At 50.9% G+C, this 13,795-nt stretch overlaps 5 protein-coding genes across 5 annotated transcripts; 4 read left to right on the top strand and 1 right to left on the bottom strand.

The window, feature by feature from the left end:
* Positions 1-525: 525 nt before the first annotated feature.
* ALTATR162_LOCUS8395 (uncharacterized protein) lies at positions 526-1,825 on the top strand (the record flags this gene model as incomplete). Its single annotated transcript, XM_043316025.1, has 3 exons — positions 526-709; positions 759-1,118; positions 1,170-1,825. 3 exons carry the CDS (start codon positions 526-528, stop codon positions 1,823-1,825), a joined length of 1,200 nt encoding a protein of 399 aa, XP_043171960.1.
* A 492-nt stretch (positions 1,826-2,317) lies between these two features.
* ALTATR162_LOCUS8394 (uncharacterized protein) lies at positions 2,318-4,267 on the top strand (the record flags this gene model as incomplete). Its single annotated transcript, XM_043316024.1, has 3 exons — positions 2,318-2,366; positions 2,452-2,918; positions 2,969-4,267. The coding sequence occupies 3 exons, from the start codon at positions 2,318-2,320 to the stop codon at positions 4,265-4,267; spliced, it is 1,815 nt and encodes a 604-aa protein (XP_043171959.1).
* Positions 4,268-4,537: 270 nt separating this feature from the next.
* ALTATR162_LOCUS8393 (uncharacterized protein) lies at positions 4,538-5,631 on the top strand (the record flags this gene model as incomplete). The annotated part of the gene is made up of 2 exons (XM_043316023.1): positions 4,538-4,602; positions 4,668-5,631. 2 exons carry the CDS (start codon positions 4,538-4,540, stop codon positions 5,629-5,631), a joined length of 1,029 nt encoding a protein of 342 aa, XP_043171958.1.
* A 1,485-nt stretch (positions 5,632-7,116) lies between these two features.
* On the top strand, positions 7,117-7,586 carry ALTATR162_LOCUS8392 (uncharacterized protein; the record flags this gene model as incomplete). The annotated part of the gene is made up of 3 exons (XM_043316022.1): positions 7,117-7,260; positions 7,321-7,402; positions 7,453-7,586. 3 exons carry the CDS (start codon positions 7,117-7,119, stop codon positions 7,584-7,586), a joined length of 360 nt encoding a protein of 119 aa, XP_043171957.1.
* A 2,096-nt stretch (positions 7,587-9,682) lies between these two features.
* Positions 9,683-13,434, bottom strand: ALTATR162_LOCUS8391 (uncharacterized protein; the record flags this gene model as incomplete). Its single annotated transcript, XM_043316021.1, has 5 exons — positions 9,683-10,327; positions 10,378-11,708; positions 11,770-12,544; positions 12,594-12,994; positions 13,050-13,434. The coding sequence occupies 5 exons, from the start codon at positions 13,432-13,434 to the stop codon at positions 9,683-9,685; spliced, it is 3,537 nt and encodes a 1,178-aa protein (XP_043171956.1).
* Between the last annotated feature and the right edge of the window lie 361 nt (positions 13,435-13,795).

The following is a 13,795-nucleotide window of genomic DNA, read 5'->3' as shown; positions in this document are numbered from 1 at the left end:
GATGTGAGTTGAAGCGAGGCGGGACGGATGTGGCGGTAGAGAAGGCTGCCCCCACAATTGCCGTCTGTTGACGCAAAAGGCGCCATGATACGCCAGGAACGAGGGCCGATAGCAACCGCGGAAGAGGATCAAAATTGTCTTGGAGAGATTCGCAGCAAGTCGCATCTGGGCTTCCCGCATAACTAAAAGGCGCAACCGCTGCCACCACGTCCCATGTTACTGCGCACCGCCTGCAGAAATGGAGATGGCATGCGTGTCCAGTTTAGCCAGCGTGGACGCGTCTTACCTTCACCCCGAACCCTGCAGGGTGCTCAATCCAACTACTACTCGACGCAACCCTCAGTGCGACCGCACGGCCTATCACGATACGCCTACAAGCCTCCCGCTTGCCGGCCCAAATTGCGCGTTCTTTGCACCCAGACGACGACTAAAGGCACCCAATACCTCCACTATCCTTCGCATACGGCGCCCCTACTCAACTGGTCCTCTACCGTCCACCGCAAACCACACTTTTGCCCTTCCGCCATGACATCGGCCACGCAGAAGAGAGACCATGCTGGTCATTCCCACCACCATCACCACGACAATACCTTCCTACTGTCCAAGAACAAGAATGACGCCGGCGTGCGCATCACCAAGATTGGCCTGTACGTCAACTTGGGCATGGCAGTCAGCAAGGGTTTTGGAGGCTACGTCTTCAACAGCCAAGGCAAGACACATGTACGCGTTTTAGATTGACTTGAGCTAACATCTGCCAGCACTCATTGCCGATGCCATCCACAGTCTCACCGACCTCGTGAGCGACATCATGACGCTCGCGACCGTCGGCTGGTCCCTCAAGCCACCCACTGACCGCTTCCCCAGCGGATACGGAAAGGTCGAGAGCTTGGGTTCGCTCGGTGTCAGTGGTATACTGCTTGCAGGAGGCTTCTTCATGGGCTGGACCGCTCTACTTGCCCTTTGCAAGCAATTCTTCCCTGAAGCCGCTGAGATGGCTGAGCAATGGGGACTTATACCGCATCACCACCATCACGGCATCGAGGACCTGGGCCCCAACATCAATGCCATCTGGCTTGCAGCCGGCTCAATCGTCATCAAGGAGTGGCTATACCGAGCGAGTAAGCACACCCCCCAACAATGCAAGAAGCGCGCGCTGACATTCACTCCAGCTCTCAAGGTCGCCAAAGAACGCAAATCCACCGTCCTCGCTTCCAACGCCTACCACCACCGCGTAGACTCCCTTACCGCCTTCGTCGCTCTCCTCCTCATCGCCGGCTCCAACATCCTCAACAACGCAAAATGGCTAGACCCCGTTGGTGGATTGGTCATCTCGCTCATGGTCGTCCAAGCGGGCTGGGGGAACACTAAGCAGGCGCTATTGGAACTGGCAGACGTCGGCGTAGACAAGGAGATGAAGGATAACGTGCGGAAAGCCGCAACCAGCGCTGTCGAGGGCATCACCACGGCATCGGAGCCCGTGAATGTGCGCGCGATTCAGGGTGTCAAAGCCGGTCAAAACTATCTGATGGATGTTGAAATTGGCGTATCCAGCACCTGGACCATTGATCAGACACGCGACGTCGAAAACACAATCCGGGAGCGTATCGGTGCCAAAGTGCGCGGAGTAAAGAAGGTGCGCGTGCGCTTCGTAGCCAACTCAGCGGAAGCACCAGACTTTCTTGACGAGTTCATCCCTGGTGACCCTACTGCGACATCGAGCTCCGCATCTGAAGCAGAACATGATCACGACCACGACCACGATCACGACCACGATCACGACCATAAACACGAACCCACCGATGCCAACGCAAGGCGAAGAAAGTGATTTGTGTATATCTATAGACAAGCATGGCTGGGCGTTCGGAGTTGGGCAGAAGGACTACCCGGCGGCATATACTAGACACTCGACAGTTGAATATCTATTGAATCCATCACCTCAACTCGACCCCGGCCCACGCTCTAGACTCGTACTTCCCCACGCTAACAAAAATTCCTAGCTGCCATCGGCGTTTGGCCGAGATGCAACTCCAGAAAATCGTAGCTGTAGTCACGATGTCTCGGCACGAATTTATCCGGCGTCCAATGATCCTACGGCAAAGTACTGGCGCTGCTGCAGGCACCGCCGGCAAAATTGCCTGTGATGTAGCTTGTCCGTCAATGTGGGTCTTGCGTAAGTGTGCCGTATCTTGGGTGTGGGTGTGGAGAGGGTCCTCCAACACCACGAGACGTGATCTGCTTATTTTAGCCATGTCTTGGAAAGTCATAACACTCATATTCTCTCCTCTGCAGCTCGACACGACATTGACATTCTGCGACCATGGCTGATCAATTCTTGGGCTTCGACCTGAGCACTCAGCAACTGAAAGGTGAGGAGACCCCGCTGGAGCTACCCCACCATCTATCTGAACTTCCAACTTGTAGGGCTGAACTGACGCGGTTGCGGTTTCCTAGGTATCATTGTCGGTTCCGACCTTAAGCTTATCCACGAAGCCAAAGTCGACTTCGATGCCGATCTCTCCAAGTATGGAATTGAGAAGGGTGTCCTCACAAACCCCGACGAGGGCGAAGTCTTCGCGCCTGTCGCCCTGTGGCTTGAAGCCATCGACCTTGTCCTGCAGCGATTGAAGGAGCAAGGTGCCGATTTCTCCAAGGTCCAGGGTATTTCGGGTGCAGGCATGCAGCACGGCACTGTCTTCTGGAGCAAAGATGCAGAGACACTACTCGGCAGTCTGGATGCTGGCAAGACGTTGCTCGAGCAGCTTGAAGGTGGTTCCAAGGGCGAGAGGAAGGGTGCTTTCAGCCATCCTTTCAGTCCGAATTGGCAGGACGCAAGTACACAGAAGCAGTGTGATGCTTTTGATGCAACACTACAAGAACCCAGGAATCTGGCGCTGGCTACTGGAAGCAGTGCTCACCACGTAAGCTGCCGAGTCCTTCCCAGCCTTCATCAATACTAACACTATGAAAGCGCTTCAGTGGCCCCCAGATCCTTCGGTTCCACGACAAGTATCCCGAAGCCTACAAGGCGACCGCCCGCATCTCCCTCGTATCCTCCTTTCTCGCTTCCATCTTCCTCGGCAAAGTAGCCCCCATCGATATCGCAGACGTAACTGGAGCAAACCTGTGGGACATTAAGAACGGTCGCTGGCATGAGGATCTTCTAGCACTTGCAGCTGGAGGAAGCGGAGGCATCGAAGATCTTAGGAAGAAGCTAGGCAATGTTCCTGAAGACGGTGGTTCAAGCTTCGGTACCGTCTCGCCATATTTCAGCAAGCGCTACGGCTTCCCATCGTCAGCTCAGGTCATTGCCTTTACTGGCGACAACCCATCGACAATCCTCGCCCTTCCTCTCCGCGCGTCAGATGCCATCGTCTCTCTAGGAACCTCGACCACATTCCTTATGTCCACACCCCAGTACAGGCCCGATCCAGCATACCACTTCATGAACCACCCCACCACAGCAGGCCTCTACATGTTCATGCTCTGTTACAAGAACGGTGGCCTAGCACGCGAGCACATCCGCGACGCAATCAACAAAGCTTCGGGCTCACCTGACAAGTCCTGGGACAAGTTCAATGAAACAGCTCTCACAACGCCCGCGCTCGGCCAGGCCCAGCCCTCCGATCCCATGCGTCTAGGCCTCTTCTTCCCCCGCCCAGAAATTGTGCCAAACGTCAAAGCAGGAACATGGCGTTTCCTCTCCAAAGACAACCAACTCTCGCCTATAGCACCGGAAGCTGCTCAGGGCAAGACGGAGGACAAGTCCTGGCCTATTCCTGAAGCCGACGCCCGCGCGATTCTCGAATCTCAGTTCCTTTCTCTAAGACTCCGATCGCAATCTCTCGTCGAACCCCAGGGCTCTCTCCCCGCACAGCCCCGCAGAATCTACATGGTTGGCGGTGGTGCTGTGAATCCCGCTATCGCTGAACTCGCCGGCCAAGTTCTCGGCGGCTCAGACGGCGTGTATAAGCTTGAAATCGGAGGAAACGCCTGCGCTCTCGGTGCCGCGTACAAAGCGGCTTGGGGTGTGCAACGTTCTTCTCCCCAAGAGAAGTTTGAAGATTTCCTCGAGGCGCGTTGGAATGAAGAGGGCTTTGTTAAGAAGATTTGTGAGGGATATAGAAAGGGCGTTTTCGAACAGTATGGTGATGCGCTCAAGGCATTTGATGAGGTGGAAAAGGTGGCACTTAGGGAGAACGGAGAGGCGGAGAAGGCGGATGCTGTTAAAGAGGCTATTGGGCTACAGGGCCTGGATGACCAGAGGTAAGATGGAGGTAGCGTAGAATATTTTAACTTGTCATCTGTTTATTTCCAGGGCATGTATCCAGTGGAAGTGAATAACTTGGATAATGAACATTCTGGTAGATCCATCATTCGGCGGGACATGTGATGGCGCGCAATCGCGTTGGAAGGGCACGCGACACTTGACGTAACCTCTAGTACTTGAGCTCCACAATGCCAAACTTCTAATCTTCGACACTCCCTCGCGCTTCACCAACTTCAAACTAATTGCACACACTGATTCTCGCATAAAAACATGCCTGGAAGTGCTACAAATCATATCGTATGCGTCGGTGCCGTATACATCGACACCATCTTAACGTATGTAACATGCTCCATGCGGGCAGCCCCGTGAATCAAGTGATTACTCACCTCCAAGCATCCAGAGTCCCACACTTCCCCATAGAAGATGAGAAGCTCCGCGCCAAAGCTATCACACGAAGAAGAGGGGGCAACACAGCAAACAGTCTAGAAGTGTTGTCGCAGCTACAGCACCACGACCCCGAAGCAGCGCGGAATGCTCAAACCACCGACTTGCATCTACTAGCCGTACTTCCTAACGAACACTCTGCTGCTTCCAAATTCATTTGCGAGTCACTCCCTGAAGTAAAGATATCCGGTGTTACCCTATTTCGCCAACAGCACCAGGAAGCTGCATCTAGCTACATTATCCAAAGCGAGGAAACCCGCTCGCGTACGATCGTCAGTAGCAACCCGTTACCCGAAATGAGGGACGACGAGTTCATGCAGCAAGTTCATAGTTTCACTAGCAGCGGTGGTGGGCAAGAGCAAATCGCTTGGAAGAAAGCGTGGTTCCATTTTGAAGGCCGCGTTCCAGACGTTACACTCTCCTGCGTTCGCTTCCTCCGCGAACAATTCCCTCACTTCGGTATCAGCGTCGAGTGTGAGAAGCCTGAGCGAACTGGTATGGCTGAGGTCGTAAAGTACGCGGATGTGGTGTTTTACTCGAGACTATGGGCGGGGAAGAATGGGTATACGGATGCGAGGAGTTTTCTCGAAGAAGCAAGACGGGATGAGATGACGAGGGATGGGGCGATATTGTGTTGTACATGGGGTTCTGGAGGGGCTACTGCTGTGGTTAATAAGGGGAATGATGATGAGGAGGTGGTTTGGGCTGATGTTAGGGCGTGGCAGGTGGAAGGAGGAGCTGGGCAGTCAATGGTTGTGGATACGATTGGTGCTGGGGATACGTTCATTGCTGGTATGCTGTTTGCGGTTAATGAGCATGATGAATGGTCGTTGCAGCAGAAACTTGAGTTTGCGAATGAGTTGGCTGGGAGGAAGGTTTTGCAGGAGGGATTCAGTGGCTTGGGGAAGAGAATGTGGTAATAGAATTGCCATGAAAAGGCTTATGGTTATCCGTTCGTCTTCTAGGATTTCAGGGCTTTCGCTTCTCTCAACTAAGAAAAGGCATTACTGACCGGAGCACAAGGTTGGATTTCCCTAGGCTAAAAGACTTACATAGCCTGCTCGTCATATATGCAAGGCCTTTAGTGGTACGGCCTCATTTCTTAAAGGCCGGAAGAGACGGAAATCGAGGAAGGCTCGCATGGAACTAGGGAGACTGCCATGGCTCTAGCAGCATGTTGTCACAGCACAGTCGCAGATAGAACGCGAGTAAGATAATGGCTTTGCATGAATAGGGCTAGCTTCCACCTCAACCGAGCCGAATGGTGGCTTCCAACTTGAGTATCGTGGACAGGGTCAAAGATGCCAATATCTCTGCTGCATACATACATGCAGCAAAACATCTTAGCAGTACCTGCTAACGTATCCCTCAACCTAGCTACTTGCAATGAAAAGACCCCTTATTGTTTTTTATTGCGTCTTTGTTATGGGAGAAACTTCCCTTGCCAGCAGTTAGTCCGATAAAGGAATTGTCGTTTTCTTCAAAGCTCCGGTCGTTATTCGCAAGGACGGCCCCGCTCGCATTATTGCCCTGCGAAAATTAGCATGTCAAATAATTGAGGGCATATTGACGTGTTTACTTCGCTTGTTGCTTCTTGACTTGAGTCTCCGGGTGTGCTGGTGTCATCTCTTCCTTCTCCACGGTAGATCTGGATCTCCTTCCCTTGAATATCATGCCCTTCTTGAAGGGAGTGTGTGGGCTCTGACGATTGGGTCGAGCTCGACATGATTTCAAAATCACAAGATATGGAGGTGAAGTAAATAGAGGACTCGGCTTTAGGATAGAGCCTTGTCTGGCGTGAAAAGTCTCGTAGATGGCCTGCACAAGTTCTCGTGTGATCATGACAAGGACCAAGACTGGTATATATAGTAAACACATAAGTGATTAGAGCGTTTTCCCTCTTTATATTACGAAAAGGTCGTGAAACCAGTCGGGAATAGACCAGCGAGTCACCTCTGGAGGAACTCAGACGGTGCAGGCGAAGCAGTGAACGGAGCCTTGGAAGCTGGCGTCTGTGGACGTGGCGGAATGGATATCTCCATTGAACCTATGCCAGGGATCCAAGCTTCGAGATAAGGCACATCATCCCATTAGAGATGAGAGGCTTAGTAGGCTCACCGGTGGGCTACTGAGATGCCTATGTGTAGCTAAGAAAGGTGGGGCTCGATGACGCGATAGGTATCACAGACTCGCGCCCGCTCGCTAAGCAAGACAGTCGCCTGATAATAATCATGGGGTTCTGGCTTTGACTTTTGGGCACTCATTACCGAATCCTTGTGAGCATTTCCGGAATGATCCTGAGAATGATGCTGGCGTGGCAAAGTTGCCCTATAACTAACATCAACAGTAACTTCGCTATCTAGTTTTCATCGTCCCACAATCCAACGCGTACGGACAAAATTTCAATGAACAGCTACAGACGTTCGAACGGCCTATCGTCGTCAGATATTATTGCGCTGGCCGTTGGCATTCCCACTGGGGTGCTTACTTTCATTGGTGTGTTGCTTGCCTATCTTGGATATCGAAGAAGGCGTATATTGAATGCAAATGTAGGCAATGACTGCGATATAGAGTGTGCGGGGGTTGCATATCATCTAACCATACAGCAGACGAGACGAAGAACGCCAAATTCTTTCCAGCCGGAAGCGGATGAAACCAACTCGACGCATATCGACAAAGACAGCGACTCAGGTAAGACCAAGAATTCTTTGACTGTAGCAACGAACTTAGTTTTTCCCCAGAGCATGTACGGTATCCGACCACGGAAGCTGCAGCACCAGGTGCCAAGGCTGGCTCTGTGATCATCGGCACTTTGAGTGGCAATGTCAACTCGATGAATGGAGTTACGAACAGTTATAACCTTCAACAAGTGTAAGGCTTGGTGGAAACTTGTTCTCGAGTAAAAGGAGGCTTTTGCACTTGGCTGAAGGAACGGGCTGGCTTCCAAGTAAACGCCGCGAATATACACGACACACAAGGCTTGGATAGACGCCCGCATCCAATCGCTGCTCATCTACGATGCTTGGCGGTCAACGATGCACTTTGAAGGACCATGGGCTTATGCTGCCGCATATGAGTTGTTTCTTGTATTGTTGAGTTTTTGGGTCCGCGCATGTCCGGATGGCTGGATTTATTGGCTTAGCTGTCTGCCTTCCGGTGAAGATTATCCCTTGTACCACCCAGTCTCTACCTAGATGCATCAAGTACGACGATCGCTGTATTTGCCACACTGGTAATCCTGTTGACCAGCATCAATATCGTCCCGCGGAGATGTTATAGCAACTGGACGGATGCGAAGGCGACGAGAAGAAGAAATCAAGAGTAAGCCATCCAATGCCATATGAACCCACTGACTTCGCTGCGCACGACTGGGAATTCTTCCAGGGCGCAGAAACCGCTATACTGTACATCCTCCAACCAACATATGTCTTTACATTGATATCGCCTGAGGACCCATATTCCATTATAGGCACTTCTCTGATGGAAGACTTGGGCACTGGTTATCCTAGCACTTCACTCATCAATTTAAACTATCAGTGTCTGCGTGGGTAAGGTATACTTGAACTTTCAGTGTCTAACCAAAGAAACTCTTTCCATAGCACCTGCCGTATCAGGTTGTTATGTGACTCGCACTACTCTTTGCATAACCGAGCTAGGGGGTGGCTCATACTCCTATCACAGGGTATTGTGCAGGCAGGCTGAACATGAATTTGGAATTGTAACCGGTCAGCTCCATGAGGCGCACCCCTTTCACCAAACTTCGTGCTGCTGACAGCCAGCCACCAGCGCTTCAAGTCTGGAGGCGTCCGAGTGCTGCCGACAACTTAATAGATAGCACAATGCTACTATTCCAGTTTGTGGCACATATCACGCCAGTTGTTGCGAGTATCTGATGCAGGCCACCTTACCCAGTATCGAGCCTACCCAAACTCTGGAAACCACTTCCTTATCATGCCCTCATCCTCAGAAGCCGGCATACCTTTAGGAGCACTTTCGAAAAATACTGGGGCGCTAAACAACAACGACAACTCCTTCAATCGTGATCAATCTCATCAGAACACACTTCGCCACAAAACCCAGCACGACAATGCCGTCCATACCTATATTAACAACCATTTGCACTCGAGCAAGGTTGAACTGTGGCACGTTGTGTTGCTCGTTTTGTTGGCTTTAGCCATCATTGGCGTAGCTGTAGGCGTACCAGTCGGACTAAAATCTGCATCTCAATCTGAAGGCAAAGTAGGTTCTATATTCTGACGTTCCCATATGGAATGACCTACGAGCTCATCTGATCTCTCTTAGGCTTCAGAATCTTCGGCTGCTTTCAGCTCTCTTCCTAGTTCGACTGATGCCTTCCTGCCATCAAACCAGCGACCACCGCTCGAACCGTCTACTGCATCCCAGACCACTACATCTCAGGGGAACTCTCAACAGGACTCACCCACTCAATCAACACAAACAGAGGCTCCCCTCTCTGGTGGCGCTGCTTGCACTGCCAACAGCCAGTGCAAGCAGCCGAATGTGTGTCTTACGAACGGAGAAACTAGGACGTGTTGCGATACGACCATTCAAGGTTGTCCGGGTGCCCCATGTTCAGTTAACGATTGTCTAGATCCATACGGATGTCTAGTCGAATTTGGCTCATGTTGTGGATATCCGCCTTATACGAACCTTAACGGATCTACCTGCTCTTAAGCTTCATAGGTATTGCCATGGTATCAAAGCTGTTGTTCTTCTTATCCTGCGGTAGAAGGAAGAAGACAGGAAATCTTCAGAGGGTAAAAAAGCATATAGAGGTGGCGGAAATGGTGACTGAGCTGCTTGGATATAATGGAGACGGGTTTGTTGGATATCTAGGGTCTGTTTAGTGGTGATCGTACATTGCAGAGTGTGGGATATATAGAAGACCAGAAACCCTACCATATGAAAAGTAACTACTAGGCTCCCTGAATGTACCATGCCAGTAACCACCTACCCATTGTAGTCCTCCGCCGCTACGTTCACGTACCCATCCTCCTCAGACCCCATCTCGGTTACCGCCATCTCACAGGTCTCCTCTGCTCTCTCACAAACTTCCAAATGCCGTCCAACCCTCGGAAAAACGTCCACATGCGCATGCTGACCCATCCAACAATCCAGATGTCCATAGCCATCCACAACAAATCTTTCATACTTCCCATCGGGGAAACATTCCCTCAGCAGATCAAAACTATGCTTCGTACTTTGCTGGCTCCAAACGGCGTTCTCAGCTCCACTCAGCCAGCAGATACTCAATCCCTTTAACCGCTCTAGATTCGTCGGCGTAACCAGATCTCCAACCCCGGACTTATTGCTGCGAACATGGTGAGGTGGAATAGCACCCATGCTCGATAAGTGCGAGACGAAGTTGGTATGAGTACCGTCAAACCAGTGACCAAGATGCTTGTGTGTGGCGTGATTGAGATTGGCGTGCGTCCAGCAGCGTCCAAATGGGACGTCGCATCTGTGGCAAACTGCAGAGTTGCAAATCTCGCTTCTAGTGCCCGTGGGATAGAAACGTAGTATCTGATCCAGCAGGAACTGCACCCATGGCGAGGACGAAGAGGAGTGGCATGAGAACCAGGGGCCTGCTAATGTCTACTTGGCTGTAAGTGGAAGGACTTGAACGAGGACGCAGAAAGACTTACTTCGTAGGCCTTTATGAGAATTGGGTGCCGCGCTTTGAGATCGTTATCTGGGCTGAAGATCAGGTTAATGAATACTTGACTGCATGTCATGCCCTTCACCCAGGAAGCTTCTACATCTCCTGTAAGCAGGGCAATGCCGGTTGCTATGCTTCCTAAGCAATGAGCAATGACGTAAATCCTTCTATTTTGTTCCTTCTCTCGAACGTACTGCATGGCGGCTCGAACGTCCAATCGAGCATCGTAAACAGTGTCGCCCTTTCTGGCTTCTTCTCCGAATCCGAATCGGAGAATGGGGACGTAACACCGGTAGCCGAGCGAGGTGAAGTAGTCGACAGTATTCGTGGATATAGTTGGCAAAGAGAAGATTTGATCATCTACAGATGCACCAGGGATAAGTACAATCGGCGTTTGTTTCTCGTGTATGGTGGATGGAGGATGCCATAACTTAATCGGAAACTCGACTCTGTCTTCGGCAGTGAGCTTAGTCACAGTTGGAACTGCCTTCTCATAGTAGTCCGATTTGTCAGTAAGCGGCGTTGGATACTGGAGTCGACGAAATGGGCTGAACATGTACGATGTGATGTTGGTTGCAAAGAACTTGAGGAAACGAGCTTGCGCTTGAATATCGCTCACGATACCCATAGTTGAGCGAGATCGTAGGGATCGAAGTTCCAAGAATAAGTCGCGGAGTGATAGGTGTAAGATACCTTGGCCGACTATTATGCCATCGTCCCCAGTGATTGTTGTGTATAAGGTTGTTGTGCCGCCCCAAGTCTCCGAGAACGAGAATGTAGCGGCTGAATCGAGTCTTTTGTAGCCATGGAAGCCGTATTTCGCGCCGTCTGTGCCGAGAAAATTTAATTTATACACGAGGTTAATTGCATCCGCAACGTTCTCGTCGGTTGTGAAGAATTCGACTATGCCACCAGTGACGAGGAGTGGGTCTTGGGATAACGCACCGCAAGCAAAGGTCCCAGATGGCACACCCTGGTACGAATCATCACTGATACGGCGCGTGTCAACCGTAAGTACAAGTTGAGCTGAACAAGAAGCCTCTCTCGCTATCTTTTCTGCAATACCAAAGTCCGAGATGTCGTTGCCGATGTGAACGTGACCCCGCATGGTTTCCTCAAACTGTACGCCTTCTATGGAATCGTTGCTCATATCAAGAGCGAGCCGTTTTCCAGTTTTTAGTAGTATGGGAAGGGTCGTATCGTCCAAGGGATCAAGTTTGTCATTTGAAGTGTCGTCGGCTGTCCAACCACGCTCTTTCATGACCAGGTCGCAGCTTCGCTCAGCTAGTGCGGTGATAGTAGCGCATGGATTCACACCTTGGAGGGCAATCATTAGCTGCAATCGCACCAAACCGGACGCATCAACAAAGCAACTTACCGAGTGATGTTGGAATACTTGAGCCATCTACACAGACGATCCCCTCGTACACTTCATCTCCTCTCCTATCAAAAACCTGTCCACAATGATTGACCACGCCTCCAAGACTAGTTCCGTCATTGCTCATTACTGCGCCGCCAAGAGGATGGACGGTAATACATGGAGCCTTGACAAGTTTACCCCCAAGGTTTTCGGTCATCTCAAGGAGAACGCTGTCAATGTTTGCACTTCGTTTCTGGCTCCCTATACCCGACCACTGCAAACTCACTGCATCGCCTTCAAGTAGCATCTTCCCTTCGTTCTCATCATGCGACATGGTGAGAAAGACTAGCGTTCGGTTGACGCTACCGCCTTTAGCATACGGTCCCAAAATCCAGGCCTTCAACCTGGCCAGCAAATTGCGTGTGGTGTTAGGCACTTGCGACGGCACGGCAGTCGTCTGGGTCTCGAGCAAACCTTGAATGACTGGCGCCAGTGCTTCAGGAATAGCGCCGTCTTGGATCACATACCCGTCCCGTAGACTTTTGGCATGTGTGGGGCCTCTCATATCGACGCAAGCGGTAATCGTTGGACCGCACGACCTGGAACTCACGTTGTCTAAGTGTTCATGGCCAACGCTTCCAACGTTTTGGTTGCAGTTGTATGCAAAAGCCAACATGTCGCCATTACCTGTGAATCTTTGACCCAACAAAGGCGACGTACGAAGGCCATAGCGATGTGATCGCAGCAGTATTTCTGTTGTTCCGAGCGAGCCGGCTCCTAGGAAGATAGCCTCCTTCTATATTGCGTTAGTCCAAGCTATACCTGAGAAATCTCATACTTACGGCACTAACCCACTTCGCTATCTTCTTTCCTCTTCCATTGGACACCTCGTAGAATACTATGTACCCTTTGCCTTTGTCTTTCTTCTTCAGATGGCTGACATCAATTCCGCAAAAGATCTCGGCGCCTCTTGTCCAAGCATCAGTTAGGTACGTCACGAGTACTGAGTTCTTGGAACCATCGTTGGCACCTGTGGACTCATTGCCAGAACCTGTGCTTTCACGCATGTGTATACCAGCTCGGTTGATACTGGGGCGGAAGGTTGTTGTCAGGGGAGGGTAGTAAAAGCTATCAAGTAAGCCGAGATCTCTGACTTGTTTTTCAAAGACGGCCAGTTTGCGCGGTGTCAGATAATGTGATGGAAAACTTGTTGGCTGGAGCATGCGCTCAGCTCTTGCATAGTCTATGTTGAAAGGTTATGATGGGTGTCTTTCCTGCTGAAGTGCTCGAGTACTCACACTTCTTAAGGCTCTCGGTATCTTCTCTAATCTCCTTCGGCCACTCTGCTGCTTTCAGCAACCTCTCATCCGGCTCTAGAAACACCCCGGCGTTGATCAAGCTCGTCCCTCCCAGGCCGCAACCTAGGAAGACATCTTGTCCTTCACCCTTGACAGTATGGTAAAGCCCTGCCGCCTTTCCTATATTGATCGATTTACCAGATGTTCCTCCACTCACACCATACTCTCGCATGGCTTCTTTGAACGTATGAGGATACTGCCCTGGCCACATCTCATCTCCACGTTCTAGTACACAAACGCTTTTTCCAGCTCTTGCCATGCGCGATGCTGCAACACCACCGCCATATCCTGAACCAATGACCACTACATCGTATTCAGGTTTCATAGAGGATGGGTGACGACTTAAGTGGGGATAGCCTCTACTGATCGATGAAGCACCCAAGTATGCGTTCGATAGCCGTTGTTTTTCTAAGCCAATTCCCACAAGTGTTGGTTTTAGAAATACAAAAGAGATTTCTGATAACTTTGACTGAAAGACATGGCTAGTGACATGCCAAAGAAGATAGCATATACAGGCAAGGAATGCGATTAGGTATGTCGACTCTAGCATGGCGGCCACTTGAGAATGCGAATGCTGGATCGTTGAATTGACAGCGGGTGTCAGGCTCAAGTATGGAAAGTTTCAAGCAGTGGAGGATACTTCGCATCGGCAAAGCCTTCATGTAACATGAAACCATCGCCATTGG

Source organism: Alternaria atra (genome assembly GCF_907166805.1).
Source record: "Alternaria atra isolate CS162 genome assembly, contig: 29, whole genome shotgun sequence".
Taxonomy (NCBI): Eukaryota; Fungi; Ascomycota; class Dothideomycetes; order Pleosporales; family Pleosporaceae; genus Alternaria; species Alternaria atra.
The sequence above is the reverse complement of the archived record's forward strand: the minus strand, read 5'-3'. Positions and strand labels throughout refer to the sequence as shown.